Source organism: Schistocerca piceifrons, chromosome 3, assembly GCF_021461385.2.
Source record: "Schistocerca piceifrons isolate TAMUIC-IGC-003096 chromosome 3, iqSchPice1.1, whole genome shotgun sequence".
In the NCBI taxonomy this organism is placed as follows: Eukaryota; Metazoa; Arthropoda; class Insecta; order Orthoptera; family Acrididae; genus Schistocerca; species Schistocerca piceifrons.
The window spans coordinates 321,861,054-321,886,914 of NC_060140.1; the positions used below are offsets into that span (position 1 = coordinate 321,861,054).

General features: G+C 36.1%; 2 protein-coding genes across 5 annotated transcripts in view; both read right to left on the reverse strand.

Moving 5' to 3' along the window:
* Positions 1-15,096, reverse strand: part of LOC124788136 (mucin-5AC-like) — a 91,610-nt gene extending 76,514 nt beyond the window's left edge. For 2 of the 4 annotated variants that reach the window (XM_047255276.1, XM_047255274.1), the window contains exon 1: positions 12,881-15,095. In XM_047255276.1, the coding sequence (XP_047111232.1) occupies positions 12,881-15,055 (2,175 nt within the window). In that variant the 5' untranslated portion in view covers positions 15,056-15,095. Of the gene's footprint in view, positions 1-12,880 lie in introns of all 4 variants that reach the window. The other 2 variants (XM_047255278.1, XM_047255277.1) reach the window with 2 other exon arrangements.
* Positions 15,097-15,142: 46 nt separating this feature from the next.
* Positions 15,143-25,861, reverse strand: part of LOC124788137 (mucin-5AC-like) — a 329,966-nt gene continuing 319,247 nt past the window's right edge. Inside the window, exons 15-16 of the mRNA XM_047255279.1 lie at positions 20,908-21,075; positions 15,143-16,386 (exon numbers count right to left, since the gene is read on the reverse strand). Coding sequence (XP_047111235.1) covers positions 16,312-16,386; positions 20,908-21,075 — 243 coding nt within the window. The 3' untranslated portion in view covers positions 15,143-16,311. The remainder of the gene's footprint in view (positions 16,387-20,907; positions 21,076-25,861) is intronic.

The window sequence follows — 25,861 nt, forward strand, 5'->3', positions numbered from 1 at the left end:
ATTTGTTAGTAGGCATTTTTCCACCAATTATAGATTTTAATGTATTTCTATGAAACAACCAGTTTCTAAATAACAAAGCCCATAAATTCAAATATGTCAGAAGACATTCGTAACTTGTTCCTTTCTTTATTTGAAAAGGGTATACCAGTATTTGGTGATTGTGTTTCACTGGTACAAAATTCATTATTGACAGATCATTTGTCACACGTAATCCAAAGATGTAATATGTAATAATATTTAGGTATTATGGGATGAAAAGCGCAATTTAAAATTTTCTATTCTGTCCGTTACTTTAACACGGACACTTGGCAAGACTCTAGACTGCCCTAAGACCTATAGCAGTAGGTCTAAATCCTACCATTGGAAAGATACTAGTAATCATATCCATATTAGTGTCATTGTCATCTAGAGTCTCGCAGTAAGTAATACCATTTTATAACTTCGAACATTACAATTTGGCCCAGAAAGCTTTGTCTTTTTCCTAGAACCTTCCATTATTCGTGTTTTTGTCATTCTCAATTAAGTCTTTCCACACTTTATGCTGCTATTCGCCAACATCATTTACTCAAACTGGTGTTTATCCATTACTTCCTTTCACTTACTTCCTTTTTTTCACTTTTCTAGCCCTCAGCTCATGGTTATACCTATAATCAATACTTCTAAACATTACTGCCTTTTTGTCTTCTTCAACATCCTCTTCTCTTCTCAATTTCTTAGTTTTGGTGTCTAATTTCCTTTTTCTGTCCATCAAAACTCTTATCAATGCTAGTACTGCACATAAATTATAATATTACTGTTAGTAACAAAATCATTATTACGTACACTACCTTGAGGTATGCTTACAATCTATGACTTCCTATTACCAAATGCATTTAATGAAGTTATTGCAGATTCTGAATGTGAAATGATTGGATGAAGTTGAGTGGCCTAGGTGAGTCAGACATGGTAATCAGATCCTTCATCTCTCTCAGCAGCCTTAACGAAAAAGTTGCAGAATTTGCATGGAAATTTCCTGACATGTTATGGTAATAGCAAGAAAGTTTAAGTTACCAATTTTAATGGCAGAACATTTCAAAACTACCAGCTGTGGTCTGGGGGATGCACAAGATTGCAACAACTGGCAGGGATGTGAAGTCATATGATACTGTACTAAACATTGTATCTAAAGTTCATCTTCAGCAATTAGCTAAAGAACTGACTCATGTGGGTAACATCTAAGATTTTCTCTCACACAGAGTTCAACACTTTTCAATTCAATGAAGAGTGAACTGCACTAAACATTGTATCTAAAGCTTATCTTCAGCAATTAGCTAAAGAACTGACTCATGTGGGTAACATCTAAGATTTTCTCTCACACAGAGTTCAACACTTTTCAATTCAATGATGAGTGACCATAATGCTGCAATAGTATAAATTACCAAAAGAAATATTAAAAAAGGAAGTTTTTGTCTTAGTTGAAGTTAGGAAACAGATCAATGACATCTAACCCACCACTCATTGTAATACAAGCATGCAGACAGAGGAGGACATAGGGAAAGCTGAAATTTCAAAATAGAATACGATATTCTGGTTTTCAATTGTTGCAGAAATGGCAATATGACAACATGAAAATAATGACCACAGAATAGAAAAATCACCAAAAATTATTTAATAGAATAATGCAGTGGGCTTTAATAGAATATACCACATGAATAAGTTGCTTCTAGCATTCTTTACCACAGATCAATGAAGCATTCAAAACAGATGAAAAAAAAAGTACAGGTCATTCCTGTATTCAAGAAGGATCATCAGACAGATTTTATTGCTGATGTCAGTCTTTTGTAAAATTATAGAATACATTTTATACTCATGTATTATGATTTTTTTTTCTTTTGGAAACAAGAAATATACTTTGCAATAAGAATCAATAAAGGTGATGAGATGAGATTCAAAAAGCTGTAAATAGTGGAACACAGGTTGACATCACATGCTTTTACTTCTGGTAGGCATTCATCGCAGTTCCACACTATTATTTACTGAATAAAATATGACCTTACAGAATACTGGATCAGCTTTGTAAGTGACCTGAAGGCTTTCTAGGATATAGAACTCTACTCATTGTTTTTAACTGAAAGAAGTCAGGAGATGTGAAAGCAGCTTCAGGCATACTCCAAGCGAATGTTATAGGGCCATTACAGTTCATAATACCTATAAATCTGGTGGCTAATGCTGGAATCTTTGTAATGTTGTTCACAGTTGATGCTATCACACATAAGAGAGCTACTAAGCCAGGAAACTACAGGAAAATCTACAGAGGACTCTTGGTACAGAGGCTATCAGTTAACTACCAACCCCAACATATGTAGCATTTTTGAAATAAATTGTTATAATGATCCATTATTTTTTATCAGACGTTTTGGAATCAGTCACTGAAAACAGTTACAATTGTTACATATCTGGTGATTTTGAGTAAAATGACTACAAAAAGCTAGTTTTTGGAAAGGCAGATGCAAGACAGATTCACTGCAAGAATACTAAGGAAACATAATTAACACATGAAGCAATTCTGGATTCAGTTGCTACATGAGAGAAGTTTACTGCTAAAATTCCTAGAGGGTACAATTCAAGAGGAGTCAAACAACATATTACTTCCTCCCACAAATCAGTAGTACAGAAAAATCTTACAGGGAACAAAATAAACTCCGTGGAATTCAGCATGAGTTCCAAAAAATCCAGCTTGCAGGTTTCACTCATGACAAGCTCAGGCAAAGAGGAAACCACACTAAATAGTATTTCTAGAGTTTTGGAAAACCTTTGATTCATTATCACAAGAACACCTCAAACAAATTATATTTCTGTGCATGGGCATCCACAGTAACTTGACCAAGAGGAACTAAATTGTGAATTTTTATATAACAGATTCAGTGAGTTTGAGAATGTGACATGACCCAAAAACTAAATGTGGCAAGCAATACACGAAACTTATTGAATCGCAAAAGACCCATAGTTATCTATGTAGTAGATTACTTTGATACCTAAATGGTAAACATATTTCAATGGCATTTGGAAAAGACGTCTTTTATGTTATGAATACAAATATGGATACCACCTTTTTGGTTCAGTGATCTGAACTTCCATCCTCATATGATTAAACCCAGGGTATCCAACAAGTTACAGAATTAAGCTAGAAAACATTCACAAAAACATTTATTCTCACTCCTGTAATGTAGGGTTGAAAGTGGAAAATTAAAAACAGGGAATAGGAAAAAAGTTAGCATGACTGACAAAATGCCACACTGATTTTTCTCAATGTGGAAAAACAGGGAATAGACTGAGAAAAAAGGATTACTTAACTTTGATACAATCTAGAAAACTTTGTTCACTCATAAAATTTCACATCTAATCACATTAATGACTCTATGGGATTACTTTCACACTTTATAATTTTTACTGTTAGTTGCATAAAACAAAATGTATTTTACAAGCTACATTTTTTTGTCAGGTAGATAAAGTGTCACCCAGTGTCAGTAAATGATGTGAATGTGTGAAGCCTCCCAAACTCACCATCGATTTGGCTGGCAGAATCAACGTTTAACATCCTAGGACTAAACCAAGGTAATCCTTGTCTTCCCAGTTCGTCACATTATTATCCAGTCAAGCCAACTGAACTGCACAATTTGTAGCTCTGACTTCTTGTGGTACTGTGGTACCTGAAAGTTCACATTATTTTCCCCCTTTTCTAGAGCAGGAAATGGTATTTTATTTTTCTGACTGACATATTTGGTATTTAGTATACATGAATAAATCTATAGTATGGGATAGCTATGTTTTCATGAGTGTATTACAATAGCTCTGTCACGTAAACCTGGATAAAAAACCAGCAAGCAATCATGGGTATTCCTTATCCATAGACAAGTGTTGTGATTCCATTGTGGTGCAAGGAGGGATGTCCTTATGAGAATTGTGCAGGAATGACTGGCATGTATACTGCAACCATGCTTTTGATGCATTCCAAATTGACATTATAATCCGTATACCACGGAGTTGTACCAGTTGCTTTCTGCAACTTGGTAAAGGCTGAATGAAGGAGTGAAAGAAAAAGATCAAAGCCCCTACTTTAGCACTGGTCTGTACAGGTTCAAACCCAGCTTAACTGTGATGAAACTGCAGCATAATTTCCCATGAACTAACAACATATACTGATTGCTAAAACTGTAGTATTTTCTGTCACAGTCAGCAATATTAAATCTGAATTTTGTTAGAGTCACACACAATGACTGCTATAAATTTGAGAGAATTCTTTGATGAGTAGAAAGCCTTTACCCAGATTCCAGGAGGGGGCAAGTGCCCCCTCTTGCTCCCCTTGTGGAAGCCTATGTTTCTGTGTTCTGGACTGAGAATCATCTACAGGCATTGAAGTAATACCTACTCTGTTTCAGGGAAGTGAACTACGATTATTATTGTTCATAATATATATTAATAACTTAGTGGATAGTACAGTATTTGTTGAAATCTCAGACTTTTTGTAGATAATGAAGTAATAAATGAGGACATTCTGTTCAGTAAAAATTGTAGATCCTGACAAAATAACAGCTAATTGCAAAGACTTTCAAGTAGCTCTGATCTAGAGAAATACAAAGCTGCATATTTCATAAAACACAAAACCGTGATATCCTTTGACTATAGTATTAACATGTTATAAACAAATTCAGTCATATCACACAAATATTTTGGAGTAACAGTGTTTAGAGATAAAAACAGAACAACTGCACTGGCCCATTTGCAGGTAAAACAAATGACAACATCAAATTCATTGGTAGAATACTGGGAAACTGCAGTTCATTTACAAACAGGATTGCATACTAAATACTTATACATACATTTTAATATTGCTCAACTGTATGTCACCATATCAAGTCAAAATGACAGGCAACATCAAGCGTATATAAAGAAGGGTAGCACAAATTGTCACAGGCTTTAAGACTGCTGAGTAGTGTGTAACATATATGAACATCAAGGACTGTCTTCCAGGGCAGAAACAATGAATATTTGCTATCTACCTACATGCTGACACTGTAGAGACTGTGTAGATAAAATTAAGCAAATATTGGCTATCAGAGAAGCAAGCAAGAAATCACTCTTCCCTCGCCACATTTGTGAATGGAATGGGATGAAACCTTGGTACAATAAATACTACTCTCTGCCTCACATTTCATAGTGATCTGTATTGTTGATGCAGAATGCCTAGAACTTTAATGATAGTCAACTACCAAACAAGACAAAAGAAATGAGAAAGTTGAATGTGTACACAGAGGATGAAAAATGAATATATAAATTCCCACAATCACAAGAAAATGAAATTGACAATTGTAGGTCCTGCACGATTGTCAAGAGCAAGGATAGAAGCTTTGGCTGTGCAGTGAAAGGACTATGTATTAACAGTGGATGACTACAGAATGCCAGGCTTTTAGAGTAACTTACTGACTCTCAGTAAAAGAACACAAACAGTCAGCTACCAAAACAAACGTAAAAGGTTTTTGAAGCATAAAAATTGCACAAGTATCATCAGGAATGATCAGTACCCTTTGCCACCCACTTGAAACGCTTTACTGTTCGAGAGAGTATTAATACAGTAATGCCAGAAGCAAGAATCAAGTTATTATATATAATGCAACCTGTGAAATCTCATTTCATAACTCTCTTTGGAACATAGGCTCTAGGAACTTTAGGAGTTGGCATTTCAGTAGTGTCTGCCACTAGAGTTTGATACAATATTCTCTCGCACTTACCAAACTAACTTGAGATAATATTCACTGCTCTTCTTTGGATCTTCTCTATGTCCTCTACTAATCCTACTTGTACTGTTCTAAATGACAGGTAATTCTCAGGTATCAATTGAATAATGGTTTTGTAAGTCACCTCTTGTGTAAGTGAATTACATTTCCTTAGGGCACTTCTGAAGAGTCTCAGTCAGACTTTATTACAATACTTTTATTTAGTCATTCCACATGTGATGATCCAGACAATTACGTTCTGATATTTTATAGTTGTTCTTGTTTCCAGTTAATTATGGATAATAGCATAACCAAATAAGAAAGGGTCTTTCCACCTACTTACACACAATATGTTGAGGTCAACTGGCACGTGCTGTATTAAGCACTTACCCTCTGCAGTCTTCCTGCATTTTATTACATTTTTCTGCTATTGCAAATATGTTATACATAACAGCATCATCTGTGAACAGTCTTCCAGATGTTGTATTGTTTACAGTTTGCAGAATGGCAAATCATTTTCATGAAATGATGTATTGCACAAGCATTTTTTGTACTGATGAGTGATGATCGCCACTATAAAAAGTTTACTTCCACAATGTATTAGGTAATCTACTGTTTGGATGTAAGTTTTATTTATGCGTATGTATTGTGAGATGGATGGACAATGTGTATCTGCAAGTCAGGACAATGATAAACATTGTAGCTCATTCGCGGTACCTGCTGGTCAGGTTTATTCCGTGTCATCAGCAGTTCTGGCCTTGGACCCATGGTGCACACCATACAGCAAGAGCAGCATGAAAATGCCTGTGATGTCACATGGGCAAGAGAAAACTTGTCATACAGATAGATTTAATTGACTTACGTTAATGAAGACAGAACATTTCTGGACTTCATCCTCATCAATGTTTTGTGATCTTCTGCATAATGCAACAACTTTGTAATGCACAAATACTGTAAATATGAATACAGTATATGAGACACTGTTAATGAGGAGCCTCACATTTATTTTGAGAGTTAGATCTTGTATTTGTACTCTTAACTTCCAGGAGGGACTCCAGCACTTTGAGAAAAGAAGTTTGATCGGAAGAGGGTGGCGAGTGTGCTGAAATAATAAGGTGATCAACATTAAATAACTGGAAGTCTTAGCCCTCAATCAGACTTTACTTTGCCATTTGATATAATGGTAAAGAACCAGTACCATGCTGCAAGTTTATCTGCTGTTCTTCCACGAATGTCATAAAAAATGCTGGAGGGCACAGAAACTATCCCTCCCTTTTCACCCGAAGAATATTTATGAATTATTTAGTTCAAGAATCTTGATTGTTAGTAAAAGCCTGTTGTAAAAATTTGTAAATCTTGTTTTGCTATCAGATTTACCTTAATTCAGATTATTTAGAAAGTGACACTTAAATATTTGATAATTTTGTTTAAGAATTAAATACACAAATGTCTCCATGAAAACATTTTCTGAAGTGGAAGTGTGACATTAACAAGCTGCCTCCGTGGTGACAAGATCCCCTTCATGAACCAGTGTATCCCCGTCACCCAAAATGACAATGCATTCTGCTACAGTTGGGAAAGAGGGTGCATTGTGAAAGCCAACAGCGCCAATGACTGAATCTCACAACAGGCTGCACCTGTTTATTTGAGACTAGTTATAGTTAATACAAAGTACAGTCAGTGATGACAAAGGGAGATGATGAGCCACTGGCACAGCAGTGGAGAACAGCAGAAGCATAAAAGTCAAGTGAAACACTGAGTATGGCAACTGGAAAACTCCAATAGACACAGTATTGTCAAGAAGATTCTCCTCTGAGTAAAAGTCAACCCAATAATATTTTCCTAATGAATGCATCACATACTCATATATTGGTGTTATTTCATCAGATATCTACTATGTTACCTATACCTCAAATAATCTTGTCTGAGACAAGAAAATGATAGAAATTCTGAGCTTTTTGAACCAATCTTCTGGTTGAATCCTTTTTAAAATATCTTTTCACAAAACATTTTGATCCTTATTGTAGTGGTGCCACCGTTCAGTATGGAAACACAGTGGTTGGTACAACATTACTGTCGACTACCGTGGCATCACCAACCAGATGGTATTTCTCATCAAGAGTACCCTTGACAAGACCATATCAGACTCATGCATATAAATGACTACTAGAGTGAAAGGAATGGAAAGTAAACAGGATAAGAAAGAGACAGGATGGAAATAATGACTTCTAGGCGCACAGGGCATTGCAACAATGCAATGGTGAAAGTTGAAAATTTGTGCTGGACCAGAACTCAAACCTAGTAGTTCCCCTTCTGTAAAAATGTTGACTTAACTGCTACTGAAGCAGTGTTCCCAGTTTGAGTCCTGGAAGCTCTGTTTCTCTTTAATACAATTGCCTTAACTGCTAGAAAAGTGGAATGACCCAGTTCGACTCCCAGCCAGGCACAAATTTTCAAATCTCCTCATTGCGTTGCCGCAGTGCCCTGTTCACCTGGAAGTCATTATTTCCTTCCTATCTCTTTCTGTTACATTTTGTTTTCCATTCCTTTCGTCCCAATTATTCATTTATATGTCTCAGCTGCTTCATCACAAGTGGTGTCTATAGTGTTGGACATGTCCAACAGAATAGATGCCACCCATATCTATAATCCTATATATAAGCCAGCCCAGGGTTGGTCTGAGGCAGTTGTAATTTGGTCAGTGAAGTGCACACCAGTTGGTAATTATTGCTGATAGTTCTTTTATGGACATGAGACCATGGTCCAAGGCATGATTCAGCATAATTCTCTGTCTAACATTTCATCTTCCAATGATGGAGACATTATCAAAGGCTTTAATGACTCAGAAAGCAGTTACAGTCTCAAACAGGCTCAGCAGACTGAACTGTTTATTTGTATCCAAGCAATGGTCAATACATGCAGTCAGCAGACCTCTGCTAGAGATTGCAGAGTCACACTGACATGTGTTAAGCAGCTTGTAGTGTGGAAGAGTTGGCACTGTTTGTTTTATTTAGCACTATGACCCACAACTTGTCTAATTTAGAGCCATCAGATTTGTTTCTCTGACAACGGGATTTTGGTAAGACGTAATCTTTACTGTGCCAGAATGTACAGGGAGGCCATACAAATTCAAATGCACAAAAACAGCTTCAATAGAAAAGTATGATTGAAATTAGGCAAATTGTGGGCCGTAGTGCTAAATAAAACAGAACAGCGTCAACTCTTCCCCAATACAAGCCCCACAATACATGTAAGTGCAACTCTGAGATCTTAGGCAGTGATCTGATGATGTCATGTACTGACCATTGCAAGGATACATAAAACAGTGTGGCCTGCTATGCTTGTTAGAGAATGTATCTGCTTTCTGAGCCATTAAAGCCTCTGATGATGTCTCCAACACTGAAAGACTAAACAGTAGGCAGAGAAATTATGCCTTGGACAATGACCTTTATGCCCATAAAACAAATACCAGCAATAATGCAAATACCGGCAATTAACGTCTGCATTCTGTGACAGGTACATTGCTTGGTTTACAGTGTTTACATTTCAGACATTTCAGACTCTGTACTTGGAGAAAACCAGTTACTGTGCAAACTGGACTTTGATTAGAATGCTTACTTAAAATTACTTTGCAGTTCACTCTGAGTGTTCTGTAACACATCTCAAACTATTTGAACATTTTTGGAAGGTAACTATTAACAGCCGTCATGTAATGTATAAAATATGCATTTCATCATCAGCTGCTTTGTTTATTTAAAACCCAAGTATCAACTGCCTTCAGTCACAGACCACCTTCACGGGCTCTATTCAAAGATACAAAAAAATAAACGTAGTGTACAGGAAATGTTACAAATTCTTTCCCAAGGAAGCACAAAATATACATGAATACAGAGTTAAAACAGTTTAGGCCACAACATCACATCTGTCATTACTTAAATAATGGCCACATTTTGTATATAGAGCAGGCCATGAATTCCAGTATAACACACAGGACTTTAAAAGTTAAACGTACTAAAGTTGGCATCATAACGGAAGGTAGCCCAATTTTCAGCCATTCTGTGCATCCCCCTCCACTAGCCACAGGCAGCCAATAATATTCATTCTCTTTCCGAGCAGCTAGCAACAATTTACAGCTAGACAGCGAGAATATTGCTCCTACATACTGCACTGTTGCCATACTTCATGACAACCAAATTATTCATTCAACTGTCAGTTTTTTTTCTTTCATTTTTTTCTTGTAGCAGTGTAGCTGTGAATGTCTATCTGCAAATATTTAAGTGTGATTTAAAAAAAATAGTCAGGTGATGGCAATAAATGTGAAGTACTTCACAAACAGGAGAGGGAGATTATTTACTGCATTTATAACTTTTCCAAATGTGAATCTGAAAGTAGGTTTACTGTTGACATTTGAAGACACAAGAATGGACTCCAGAACCATGTGGTGTATTAAGATGTGTTCCTCTACTGTTTAATTCTCAATTCAGAACAGTATGTTTCTTTCATTCTTCCTTCATCTACAGCAATATCATTTTAGCATTCAGTAAAAAAGGACAACTGTTAGCCATGATAGGTGTGACGCCATCCATCACTATTTCTGATATGAAAAATGATAGTGATACTTAAATTCTCCTGGTTGCACTCTGTCTGCAGTCACGCTGACAGTTTGGTCATGGGAATGGATCACAGACTTTAACCTTTTTACTTCCGCTTATCTGCCTTAATTATATACAGCGATCATTGAATAAAAATATAATAGAGGGAAACATTCCATGTGGGAAAAATATATCTAAAAACAAAGATGATGTGACTTACCAAACGAAAGTACTGGCAGGTCGATAGACACACAAACAAACACAAACATACACACAAAATTCAGGCTTTCGCAACAAACGGTTGCTTCATCAGAAAAGAGGGAAGGAGAGGGAAAGACGAAAGGATGTGGGTTTTAAGGGAGAGGGTAAGGAGTCATTCCAATCCCGGGAGTGGAAAGACTTACCTTAGGGGGAAAAAAGGACAGGTACACACTCGCACACACACACATATCCATTCGGTATGTGCGGATGGATATGTGTGTGTGTGTGTGCGAGTGTATACCTGTCCTTTTTTCCCCCTAAGGTAAGTCTTTCCGCTCCCGGGATTGGAATGACTCCTTACCCTCTCCCTTAAAACCCACATCCTTTCGTCTTTCCCTCTCCTTCCCTCTTTCCTGATGAAGCAACCGTTTGTTGCGAAAGCCTGAATTTTGTGTGTATGTTTGTGTTTGTTTGTGTGTCTATCGACCTGCCAGCACTTTTGTTTGGTAAGTCACATGATCTTTGTTTTTAGATCATTGAATAAAGGTCTATAAAATCTTAAGAGCAATCTTCAAAGATCTGAAAGACACTTTGGGTCAGTAACACAGTTTTCTGCCAAGGCTTTATAAGTTACATTTACGATGGTATAATCCCATACACAGAGCGTGCTTAATTAAACAGTGCAAGCCTCCATGGTCAGTTTACAGAGGCCACCTCACAGTGGCACAAATGCTGTGCCATGTGCAAAAAGCTGCATATAACCAGGCTCCTCAGGCCCTCGGTGTCCTATAAGTTACATTGTGCATGTGTTGCACTTACTACATCATTCAATGTGGCTGTATTTTCCTTTATGTGGAAATTAATTAAAAGTTAGTTGATGGAAGTTCTAATATTGTGTTTGTGCAACATTACAATAATTTGCCTGGAATTTTTAGATGTTTAGAGAATACCTTTCAACTTTATGTCACAAAAAATCAGCCCTCTCCAAAAGAGGCACAACCTCTTCTAAGGAAACATAAATGGAGTAATGTAAAGAATGACATTTTATGAGTCACTGATCTGCATTTATATTCAGAAAAGTCAAATACCATCACCACTATTGCATGAAATTATCTTGCATCTGTGTTTGCTAGCATTAATTCATGGCTACAAAATGCAAATCACACAACTGGTGCATGGACTGAAACATCATATACTGAATGTACGGAAAGGACAGCATTCGAAGGACCACAACTGTTAAACACAATTGAAAAGAAAAAAACTGTGCATAGATTTCGGCTGAATAAGAACCCTAACATCACTGAAATCAACACCCTTCAGTTCTGAATTGTATACAGTTTGGGGCAATGTTTTTGAAACTCAAAGATGATAGATGATGAAATCATGACAAAAATATAGCAGGAAATATCAGTAATTAATCAGGGTAAATTTTCCTGAGGCACAAAAATAATTTTTTGTATGCATCAACAGATGTGATACAACTTCAGTATAGGGGCATTTTACATGGCTATAAACTTTACATAATAAAATAAATTTTACTGTCTGATCTATTACACAGCGAAAAAAGTAATCCTGAATTAAAATAACTTGGTTGTTATGTAATGACTGAGATAAAATCACCTACAGAAAGTTTTGTGTTTTTACAAAAAATATTGTCTCCATAATGAAGAAATAATGTCAAAAATCATCGGATTCAAGAAGGAAGCTAATTTATAAAGATGATTTGTTATAGCAGTCACGTCAAACTTCTTCATAGAGGTTTACAACTGCAATTAGAGGACTAGTGATAGTAGTGATATTTCCGTTTATGCATATCCAGTGTATATACCAATACTATCAAATAAGGTTAGATCTGTTTACTATTCAAGACAGTCACCTACAACATGTACAGAGAGCAACAATTGCAGAAATTTTTCGATACAGTTATGTACTTGTAGATTCACCTGGAGATTTAAAGACAACCACAGTAGAAGTCTGTATTTCTTATTGCATGCAGTAAAAATAAACTTATTTCATAGGACACTGATATTACTAGCAGTTCTGTACATGAATACATGTTCCTAAAATACTGTACTTCAATCTGAAGTACAACAGAATCATGTATGTGCCTGTCTACAGTTGTCATTAAAACAACGTTTTCCACTGTCACAGAAATCTACAAGTAATGAATTAATTAATTAAAGAAGAATGATCAGAATTAAGAAAATCATCTTAAAGCATCTTCACAAAAGATAGAGAGAGAGTCCTAAGCACAACCGGGATACCATACAGAACTGCTAATAATCTGGATCCTAAAGAGGGACTTGATAAACAAAGTGCTGTTTCAGTATCTACCATTTCAGTCTGCTGCCCGCTGTCTATTTCACTTTGTGCTGGTGGAATAGGGATGCTTGTTCTGGTGCCAAGAGCCCATGCTACTTCATTCTCTGATGGATTTCTTCCTGCAGGCAGCCTTGTATTCACTGTAGCACGAGGCAGACTTGTTTGAACTGAATTTCTCATTGCATTCCTGTATAATATTTCATTTCCTATTGGGTCACCAGTTACTGAGGTAGTATAACTGGTCTGTGATGTCTGCTCTTCAGGATAATACTCTTGATGTCTAGCAATCTCATTTTCACTGACTTGTTCTGTCTTTCCAGAATGAGGGTATTTGCGGAACACAGTGTTATTAGGGAATATTCCAAAGATAACAAAGGGAAGAGGAGTGCGGACTGTAGTTGTAGTTTGATAATGAGATGTAGTGGCTAAATGCTGAGTCTCGTCATTAACATTATCCACAATCCTCCTTTGGGCAACTGGATCACTATTGCTTTTTCCTTTTACAAGTGGAGGTATAGTAGTAGTACTAGCAGTACCTCTTGGTGCAATAGTAATTCTCACTGGGAAGCGTGTTCTAACTAAGGAGTCAGTCTCTGTAGAAGATGGTACAGATTGTGTCACAGAGTCTATAACGAGTTTTGATGCTCCTGTCACTGGCAAGGAAATGCTGGATGTGTTAGGTGAAGCAGAAGGTACGAGACTGATTGGTTGATTTGCATCAAGGGTATCATTGTTTGGAAGAGCTCTGTCAACTGAAACAGCCATTGTTGATGTATTTATCATTTTCAGCATCTCTACAGAAGCAAACTCACTGTCACTTGTTGTACTAGAAGAGGCAGGAATTTGTACAGTAGAAGATGCTGAAACTTTTTCAGTATTTGAATAAGTTGCTGTTGATTGCTCCGTAACTACAGACTCTTTTACTGAAGAACTTAAGTCAGGTGACGATTCAGTAACAAGATTGTCACTTTCCAGAGGTGGTCTGTCAACAGAAACAAATCTGATTTTAGAATTCCTAATTTTCATTGCTTCCTGAGAAGACGAGTTGCTGGTATGTACAATTTTATTGGAATAACTGGTCTGTATTTCATCAATAATATTTTCTGTAAAGGCAGCTACAGACTTATTTGTAGCAAGATTGTTTACAGCTTCTGTGCTTGTAGAAGGCTTTATTTCAGAAACTGTTGACGTGAGAGTTTCTGTACTGGAAACAACAGTGACAGTTTCTGATAAAGTAGTTTCAGTAATGGGAACTGCTACAGTTGCAGTTGGAGTTGCTGTGGTAGAATTTATTGCATCAGAAGAAAGGCTAAGTAATGGTGAAGACAGTGGTGCAAATGTAGATGTGGATTTAAACAAGTCAGATGTAGTGAAAACTTCTGGCATTTTCTCTGTCACCAAATTAATGGAAGTGGCTTTTAGTTTAGCAGTGGAATTATGTGGTGTGGTTCCCACAGTGGCAGAAGAAACAACCTTCGGAGAATATGTTACAGCTCTTGTTGTAATCTTTTTTGCCAATGATGTGACATATGGAGAGAAGGTAGTGACGTCTTGTTGAGAGAGCTCTGAAATCATTTCAGCTGCTGAAGTAACAGGTGGGGAGTATGGTACTGTAGATTCTTCATTTAAATTAGAAGTGACAGTTGTAACATAGAATGGTACAGTAGGGCGATTCACACGGGAAACTATTTTTAAGAGTGCGATAGCAAAATCCTTTCTCAAAGGCAATCTTCTCTTCCGAGTGCTAGGAGAAAATCGAGTAGTTGTAGATGTGCTGCCAAATGTGGTACTTTGCATCTCTGGTACCTCTGATACTGTTTCAGTCATCACAGGCACTTCACTGCTTTCTTTTCCATATGACTGAGAGGGGGAAGAAATAATGCTGGTTGTGGTTTGTATCGAGGGGCTGTTTGGTATAATGGTCCCGGGGTTAAGAGTAGTGAAAACAGAGTCAGTAATTTCTGATGTCATCATTGTCTCCTGGGCATTTACATCATTGTTATCAGATGCAGGGGATAAGCTGCTCACTGTTGTAGGTGGAACTGAACTACTACTTGTAGAATGAGATTTCACTGTTTCCTCATCTAAGTAATTAATTTCTGTAGAGTTGTCCAAGAGAAAACTAACATCATTATCCACTGTTACTTTGTCCGGGAAGGAGTCATCAAGTAAATTGTCCTCAGTCATTGTCAAACTACTCTCGTCCAATGTCAAACCTTCAGATGGACTTTCCTGAAATTAAAAATCATTCAGAGACTATGTAAAGAAATGCAATTTTAATTTAAGAAAATTATTTTAATGGCTTTGAAACAAATGCCAAACATTCATTACAATGAAAATAGTCTTTATTTCTTTGCACCATACATGTCTGTCTCCTAGATGAAGGATTTTTAACAAACAGTAATTAACAGTGCAGGTGCTTTAATGTGAGATGATGTTAGAACAATGAATTTACAAGTTATCATGGAGATACAAACACTATCTTAATTATGAATGGACAGCTCTCTTAGGTCATGATGTTTAATGCTGCTACTTGTTTCTACAGGCATCCAGTTCCACTGACACAGACCACAATGAAAAAAGAACCAATGTATATTATGAATAAATGATGTCTACAGAAATGGAGACTGAGTAAACTACATCACTTAAATACAATTTTACAGCTACTATATACAACAGTGAAGATCATATATCCTGTGCAAAATATTTACAGCACAATATAAACACATAATAGATAATATATTACAAAAAGAACATTACAAGTGGAACTCCCCTAATAAATCATGCTTCAAAATGTTCATGGATGAAACACGCTCAGTAATCACAAAGAATAAAACTACTTATTTCCACTATCTACTGGCTCTACAGTACAAAAAGAAAGAAACTGATACAAAATTAAATTTTGTCATTACTATGCCAACTGTGCAGGCTGTGAGATCCAAACAAATGCTAGCAGCAAGACTACTGAAAGTTACATAGATTCCACTACATTTGGTTAATCTCCAAAAAATTTGCTTCCAGTGCTACCACAGTTAAGCAAAGTTAGAGGAAATAATTGTTAAAAAATGATAAAATGATAATGATTAATTTCCCTTCAGTCACCTGAAGTTAAAATACACAATTTCAAAATAAAATGAGATAGTGTTGTATAAACTTTGATGGACAACATCCTTCAGGATATCAAAAACACTAGAGATGAATCTCTAGTTCTGTCGTATGTAATTTCTCGCAGCTAGAAAAGGTGAATTGCACCAAGCAGCTCAGAGTGACTACGCTTTCTATAAAAAGAAAATTTCTGTGGGAAATAGTTGCATTTGTGCTTACGCTCTCACCAGCCTGCACATTTGTTTTTTATAGAAAAACTCAAAGTTTGCACTTTGCATACTGAATACTGGAACAATAGTGAAATAGTGATCCTATGAATGGCCTCCAGCAGTACGACGTCACAAGAGGTTCACACGAGCAGAGCGAGAGCGTGTATCTGCTCGTCCACGATTAGTCGACCATTTCCCAGATCCCTTCAGAAACAAGAAACATTATGAACAGCCTATTCTGTACAAACCAAATTGTAGTTTTTGTTATACATTATTATACTACAGAGAAAATGTGTGATTTATATTGAGAAAACGTCTGTGCAGGAAAAACGGGAACAGTGAAGTTTATTTGTGCAAACTGAAGACAGTATACCATCAGATGCCATTTTATTGAAGAAGATATATTTTGAAGAATATTTTCAAGCATGTTTAATCTGTAAATCTCACATTTAATATTTTCACAGGAAACAGAGAATTTCATCAGATTTAGCCATTAATGAAATGGCATTTTTGTCTCCACTGATGTATTGTGAACAACTCAATGATTGATCAATGCAGCCATCAGCATTAATATCCCCATTTTTGGCTGTCAATTTTCAGATAAAAATAATAAAAGATTCTTCAGATGCTGTGGCCAATTCTGTTCCTGTTCAACAGTTATTACTAAAAACACTATATTAAGTTCATCTTTGTCAATGATTCTGATAAGAAAAGATAAGACTTCTTTATTTTTTATGTCATATAATCTATCTATGCACCTGAGCCTACTGCAAAGCACTGAAAGTGTTAAACTCACTTTTCCCCTTTATTGGCTACACTACTGCAAATTACAACTGATTTATGAAACAATAATACATAACTCACACAAATATAAAATTTGAAAAACTAAATGGGCCATCATTCACTTTGACATGTGAAATTTTATCACTAGTATCATTGTTATCATTATTATTACCCTCATCACTGCAAACTGAAATTAGTTATATTCAAGTTCACCATCAATGTAAACTTTGAACAGTTCTTTGTTCTCTCAATGCATACTAAAAATTAAATTGTTCAATTCTGCATCCCTCCAGTTTTTATAAACAGCAAACTATTCTTCATCCAGAAGTGTCAATTAAAAACACTTTTGGACAAAGTCCAGTTTTCTCACCTTACATGTGACGCCTGAGCTTGCACTAACTTGTCATGAAACCTTCACATCCCAGCTGTAATAGTTTCTCTTTACAGCATCACAGATTAGTTTAGTCACCAAAGGTGGTAGACTGCATTTTTTGCACTTGATCAGGCAAGAGCTTCTTGTTAAGGTCTTTTGTCAAAAGTTACTGTTCTAAATAAATTCTTACACTGTTTAACAGCACTCCTGGCTTATTTTCCCAGTTGCTTAATTTTCTGAGAGAAGCCTTTTCCACACAGATTGCTACTCCTTTACTTCCAGGACAAAAGGTCCAGCAAAATAATTTGTTATACTTGTCATCCATCATCTGACAAAGTTGTCCTTGTTCTAATCTACATTAAAAAATTAATTTCTTGTTTAGCAGCCCACTAAAACATAAATTGTTTGCTTCATCTTTCCAAATGCCAATCAAAATGTCTTTGTGGAATATTGGCTTAAATATGTGTATTGTATCAATAGTGGCATGTTGTATTATGGACAACTGAACATCAGTTATTTTATCATAAAAATCTGAGGTGGAGAAATACAGAATTATCTTTAAATGTCTAAGTCTCCTATTCTTTATCAAAATTGTGAAACACTAAAGTAAGAAATGGATACAGAAAAAAAATCAACTGTTAGGTATATATTTTCACACATCAAGTGAATGATATCCCAAATATTACCTGAGGGGTTAGAATTGATTACAGTTTAAATATGAAACTTAAACCTTTGTGTAGTTAATGACCACAAATTCATGACAGTAAATTACATTGGAAAACTGAAACCAGTATAAGGAAAATGTAAAACAATGTGCATGCAACATGCTAACACAGATAAGATACTAAACAAAAGCAGATTTGTTAAATATATTGAAACTAAGATTGCAGACCAGATATGGCTTGTTGTACAAATACTACAACATCAGATTTCAAACAGACACACAGATAAAGCCTATGGGAGTGTGATTACAAGGATGTCGTCATTAACATTAAAAGAAGGAAAGTTTGTTATTAACAAGTCATGCAAAAGAAGAGACTAGTGACAAGACTAAACATGCAACTTCTCTTTTTTTTTTTTTTTTTTTACATATAAGCTGCACAGGAGTTTAATATACAAGAATGATTCAAAAATGTTCTGCACTTCATATCAAATGTAAAGGGACATGAATATGAACATGAGAAGGGGCTACTTAAATATGTCATACTCGCTTCATACTAGTAGATGCAGTGCTGAGAAATAAGGGTGAGAGTCTTCTTACAGAGCATGGATCAAGAAAATTAAGCATTATTACTTCAACAGCTGGGTTTTTATCATAACATTAACAACATTTAGCAACAGCATGAGCATTAAAGATGGATCACTCGCTCAAATGAGCAAGGATGAGAAAGGAAACTGGCTACAGCCATTAGAAGCAATCATTATGGCATTTGTATAAACCAATAAAAACCCTATGATTAGACTCCCAAATGGGAATTTGAACTTGACTCCTACAGAATACAGATCCAGTGTTTCAGTATTTTAACCAGAGACTAATCTAACCAACTCAGCCTCAAAAGTATCATACCAGACTCTCTTTTCAGGTGAAAATTAGTGGTTTTAATGAAGAAATTTAAAGTAAAGAATAAAGGGCTATGTTCTGTCTAATTAATTTACAAAGGACAGTAATAATAAAGTCCTCTACAAAAGTAACAAAAATAAGTGGCAACTAAAACCTTTGCACCATCAAGTAAAATTATACACCTCAGTATAACATAATCAGTGTGATGAATGTGGGGTGGACTAAAAATTAATCACATTACACATAGGTTTGTCAAAAGCATAACCACTAACCACATACAGATGAAAAGCACCTTGTGCAAATGGGCATGTTCACATACGCAGCACTTCACTAAGGCTTGAATAAAATTCTTCTTATTGAAAAAATGAAAGAAGCAATCTATATTTAACTTGAAAAACTTTTTTTAGTTAAGACTGCATTAATAAATCTTTATTATTGATGACTGATTTCAACAGCTTAAACTGTCATTTTCTGATTTCTTTTGTTCTACAAAACCGCCAGTCAATCGAGAATTAATGTCAAACAGCACTATCCACAATTCAAAACATCCCAGTGCCCTATCAAATCCATGCGGCAGCAAATCTCAAAGCATCAACCCATGACAAGTGAAAATAACAAAACATTTCGATTTTAATTTATGTTAGTTGACATATTTGTCAGTGGTTCAGCCTTTTTGTTGGCAGAATTATGAACATGAAAGAAAGCAGGAAAGTAAACAACAAAATGTGAACAATATAAGATGCAAAAAAATTTAGCAGAAAACTGTTAATTGGAAAAGTGTTGATTTTTATCTCTAATGTCCAAATTTCTGTAATTATATCTAACAAAAAAGCAGAGGAATCATCATAACTGTCAACTATTGTGATTTACAGCTGCAATAACTAAATCCCTTGCTGGTTCAGAGGAAGAAAGAGGACTTTAAAGGACATTTTCTTCAGTATTATAATGCTTGCCACTATGGTGCAGTGTAAAACCATCAAAATATGAAGTGGAAACATTGGAACACCAAGTCTACTAAGAAGACTTAATACCATCAGATATCTAACTGTTGTGATCACTGTGTGACAGACAGTAGATATCTATGATAATAATCGACCAGAGAAAGCACAATCCATCACAAGCTTTTTTGTAAGCATTGGCTTTAAGCAGTTGGGAGAAGGATGTTTGAAACCAATTGCAAACTGAAGTGAGTACCTGAATAATGAAGGAATCTTTATTGGGCCACTCATGATTCATACAAAACACAGTGCAAAACCATTTTGAATCACACTTAAAGAATGCTATTAGTAATCTGTTACTGCACACTGCACTGGGCAAATCATTTACAAAAGAATAGTTATCATTTTTTGCCAGATATCTGTCATACAATAAATCATATATCTAACAATGAAACAAAATTTTCTTTGTAATGAATGTTTGGCACAATATTAATAAAAGCTCATGTTTAAATGAAATAATTTAACTATTGACACATGTTTACTAGTGCTTTTAGCAGAATTTTTTTTATACTTATAAAATTTTTGTTTTATGTGTATTGTACAAACACAAAGAATGAGGTGCACTTCTGTGTTATCTACATAATGTTTGAAGCAATTTTTTTTTTTACATTTAACTGATTGTGCAACTACATAAAATTACATCAAGTTATAAAAAGCCTTGTATTACTATAGATAGTTTTGATCTTAAGCTTGTTGTATTCTTTAAGGCTGCTTTAAGGTTTTCATTATGATGTAAATTCTACATAACATGTATATAGAATTTCAAACAATGAATTTAACACCAGAATGATTTCTAGTGAAATTATAAGCTGCAATTTTATATAAATTAATGAAATCAAAGAAGCTCTCTTGGTTAGGCATCTCTTAAATGAGATATTAATTAATGCTTTGTTACATAGCCTATCAGCTGAAAGTTAAAAGCTGGAGTCTGGCTGCCAGTTGCAATTCAGTCAGCCATGGAAAAGTCGAAGCAACATGCACAGCTGCAGGTCATGTGCAACAGAACTTACTGCTGATGTTTCTGTGGTTGTTGTACTTGCTGCCCTGATGAGAGGCACAGTAGGTATATAAGCTGGAGTAGTAGTAGTAGATCTTAATCCTCCTGTGGCTAACAGCAGATCACTACGGAAACGTGCACTGAATCTCTGTGTTCCAACTAATGAGCGTGGGGTAGCAGGCTATAAAAATAGATAAATGGTAAGTAGAAACAACTGAAGGGCTTACAACTTTTTCAGTAGCATAAAAGAGTAAAACATTAATACTATCTACAGAACATGAATACAGCATATTCACCAAACACTTGACATTTTTCCATTAGGATGTGAAGAGAAAATAAAGAAAGGAAAAAGAGTAACGCAATGGCAGAACTGAAGTTCAGATTTGTGTAAAGATGAGTCTAATAATACAAATATTTGACAATTCATTGAAAAAGTTGCATCCTGTGGATTAAGTAAAAATTACTGTTAGAAGATGTATATTAACCAACTGCTAAACTATCCAGATATAAGGTTCAAATCTAAGAGAGTCCTATGCTCCACTTCAAAAGAAAGTGCAATGGAAGTCTACTGTACAATCAGTTTTCATGCCTCATTTCTATTCCACATGCTACACTTTCTCATATTCCTTTCTTCATTTCATATTCCTTTCTTCGTTCACTTCCCAGTGAGTTTGTCATTTCTTCTTCATTATTCTTTCCTTATGTTTATTGCTGATTTTTTCTTTGACATATTCTTTTGTGGTTGTGTTACTCTCTCTCTTTGTCTCTTTCAAGGAAGTTTTGTTCTGTGTCTTAATTGTTGACTTCATCTGCTCTACTATCAAAATTATCCATCTCTATTCAGTTTCTACCATTATTCATTCTCTTATCTGCATTTTCCAATCTGCTAATTACTTTCTCTATTATTTGTTTGAAGAATATATGGAATGTGACACTCAGGTCAGACTCAGTCAACTACACTGAGCTACTTTTTACATTCCATACCTCAACTATATCTCACCTGAGGAACTATCTATAATCTATTTTCTTAAAACATCTAATATTTTACTTTACATCCAGCTCTAGGAAAAGTTTCAGAAATGTGAGAACAAATTTTTCATATATCTGCATCACCTAACCAATGTGTCATATGATGATGCACTGTTGTATTACACTTCCACTAGTTCAGTATGGGTTGTTGCAGTGTTGTTCCTCTCCAAATACAGAAAACCAACTACCACACAAAACTCCAATACGTCCATGGGATGCACCAGTTTGTTTTGGCTCCTCTATCAGCATGTTGTGATACTGTGGCACAAGGATAATAAATAGGAAGACTGAACAATTCCTCTGATTGTCTTTATACACACAGGGATCTGAATTTGTTGACTGAAGTTCATATTCTTCCAGAGTTCCATTTAACTTGACATGTTACTGTTAACCTGTCTGATGTGTCCTTAATTCTTTAAGACTTTGATGAATGAGACTATGCAGAGATGATATCCAGCTGTGCAAGATATAAAAATTGAATTTGGCTAACATCAGTCTTGTATAGTTAAAAAGTCTCAATACTTGTAGCTGTATTTCCATTAATTCAACTGAGGTTCATTGGTACAATATTTGAACATGCTTTTCTGGCTTTTCTCCAAAGAACACATGTGTCTCTAACATACTCATTTCTCAAAGCTGCCCATGATCAGTTATTTTTCTATTTTCTTCTCCGTTAACAATGTCTCAGGCACTGCTTTTGACTAGTGACTTGAGTTTATTGCATATAATCTCAAACCACTCGATGATCTGGTCCCATCATATCCTTGGTGATCTCAGTTTTATGGGCATTAGACTGTGGCTCAAGACATGCTTCTGTGCCTAATGTTTTCTCTCCTACTGTAGGAGACATCCTCAAAGTCTATACTGATATAGTAATTTAATTTTGAAAGTTAAAAATGCTCAGTGAGCCATCATTGCCAAACTGTTCATATGTGAGAACATCACAGTTTGTCCATGGTGTCATCCAGAAGCCACCAAAGATCGCAGAGTCATGTCAAAGTGTTTTATGGATTTTTTTACAGCAGAAGGGTTGATTTTGTTTGCTTTTTCTAGCACTAAGGCTGACAACTTGTCTAATTTCAGTCCTTTATCTATTCCATTAAAGTTGTTTTTATGGTTCTGAATTTTTAAGGGCTCTCTGTACATCTTAACATAGTACAGATTTAAAACTATACCATCAGAGAATTAGCTTTTGCGGTTGTCTGGCCCCAATGCATGATTGATTACTGGAAATTTATCTATGTTGCTTAGAAGAGATTTTTTTTAAGCGAAGTGTTGCTGCTGCTTTTAGTAGTTCCTATGTACACCTGGCTACATGGGCAAGGAATTTTATTTACTCCTGCTGTGGCAAGTGGTGGGCATAAGTTCTTTGCAATATTCAGATATTCATCTACATTTCTTTTCAGTTTAAACACTATCAATATCAAGTCTTCTTAGTTCTCTGCTGATACAAAGGAACCAAAGGAAAACTTTTCCTTTAGCTGTTTCTTTTTTGCCAGAATATACAGATCTTTTACTATATTGTAGTACACTTGACGGGTGAGCCATGCGGTCTAACGCACTGCTTTCTGGGCGGGAAGGCATGCTGCTCTCCGGCACTAATCCGCCTGGCAGATTAGTGTTGAGGTCCGGTGTGCAGGCCAGTCTGTGGATGGTTTTTAAGGCAGTTTTCCATCTTTCTCAGCAAATGTGGGCTGGTTCCCCTTATTCTGTCTCAGTTACACTTTCCCCACGTACGCATACACGATAATTACTCTACCATGCAAACATTGGGGTTGCAATTGTCTGGTGTGAGACATTCCCGGGTGAGTCCACTGGGGGCCGAACTGTACAATAACCCTTGGTTCGGTGTGGGGCAGCGGAGGGGTTAGTGGACTGCTGTAGCCTGTTGTGGGGTTATGTACCACTGAGGCTATGGCGGGGACGAAGCCTCTCCATCGTTTCTAGGTCCCCAGTTCAATACAATACAATATTGCAGTACCCTATTTCTCTCTTTTTCAGAGCAACTGATTCTTTTGACATTGGTTCTTAAATAACTGAACTATTCCTCCAAGTTCTGTGGCTCATGTATTATTTTAGCTTGCTCTACCAACGTCTCGATTACTCCCCTTTTTTGCTTGGGATAGTTACTGGAGTTTTTTGCTAAGATTTTGAATTCAATAACCTTGTTAACCATCTCTCCTCTATCAAAAAGGAGACAGACTTGACACCACCAGCCATAGTTCTATATTAAGGTATTGAAATATATTGTATCACTTTGAGATATGTCTCTCATTGTTCCTCATATATCAGAGTTGATTCACAAAAATTAAATAATAAGCTTCACCAGTTTTTCACAGGTTATTCAATATGTTTCATCTTGTGAAATATATAGCAGTAATAATCTGAATTTTAACATCCAGACTGGAAGCTTTAATTTTATATATAGTTGTCAGATGATACACATATAATAGTACAGATCACAAAAATGTGTCAAAAACTGTAAAAGAAACATCCGCACTCCACAAAGCATCTCTCTTCTGACTGGTTGGATGCAGTCCACCATGACTTCCTCTCCTGTGTCAGTCTCTTCAGCTCAGAGCAGCATTTGCACACAATGTCCTCCCAGCATCCAATCTCTGTCTTCCCCTACAGATTATACCCTCTACAGCTCCCTCTAGCACCAGGAAAGTTATTCCCTGATATCTTAGCACATGTCGTATCACCCTGTCCTTCTTATCACTGTGCTTCATGTTTTCCTTTCCTCACAAATTCTGCAGAAGATACCCTCTTTTCTTATCCTATCAGTCTAGCTAATTTTCAACATCCCACTGTAGTAACATGTCTCAAACATTTTCTGGTTTTCCCACCATCCCTGACACCTTTCTATAAAATGTTGCACTTAAAACATTCTTAGACATTTATTTCTCACATTAATATCAGTGCTTGATGCAATAGTAGGAGTCATTGTTCTGCACACTTATGTCATGCATTCTCCAATAACTAGTGAGAGTTCAGTAGTGTTCTGAGCTTTCTGCTGTGAATTTCATAGCTAATGCATGTATTAAATGTGATGGTAGGGAGTTATTTAGTGAATTTTTATTCCATTTGCTGTGAGTTGTCAATGCTGATGGTGGTGGCAAGTAATAAATTCTACATAAGCAATCTGAGAGACAAAACTTGTAGGATGCATACTTTCTTCAAGAGCAAAGCAAGTGCATACACATACCACAACTGTCATTTGCAGCAGGCAACAATGCAATCCCCATCCACAGCTTGACCTGACAAACTGCCATCTGTCATGAATCAGACTACAGTAGACTTCCTTGGCCAGGAGTACACTCTTAGGCTGTTCTCCTGACTTTATCTATCATGTGTTATTTTGCTTCCAAAGTAGCAGAATTCCTTCACTTCATTTACTCTGTGGTCCTCTATTTTAATGTTACATTTCCACATCACTTTTGTCTCTCTACCATTTCCACTCAATTCATATCCTGTGCTCAGTACACAGTTCCTTCTCTTCAGTCATGGAATTCTTCCTTACTTTCATTAAGTATAGCAAAATCATCAGGAAATCTTTCATTGATATTATTTCATGCTGAATTTTAATTCCACTCCTGAACCTATCTTTTATTTGTGTTGTTGTTGTTGTGGTCTTCAGTCCTGAGAATGGTTTGATGCAGCTCTCCATGCTAATCTATCCTGTGCAAGCTCCTTCATCTCCCAGTACCTACTGCAACATACATCCTTCTGAATCTGCTTAGTGTATTCATCTCTTGGTCTCCCTCTACGATTTTTACCCTCCACGCTGCCCTCCAATGCTAAATTTGTGATCCCTTGATGCCTCAGGACATGTCCTACCAACCGATCCCTTCTTCTAGTCAAGTTGTGCCACAAACTTCTCTTCTCCCCAATCCTATTCAATACCTCCTCATTAGTTACGTGATCTACCCAGTTAA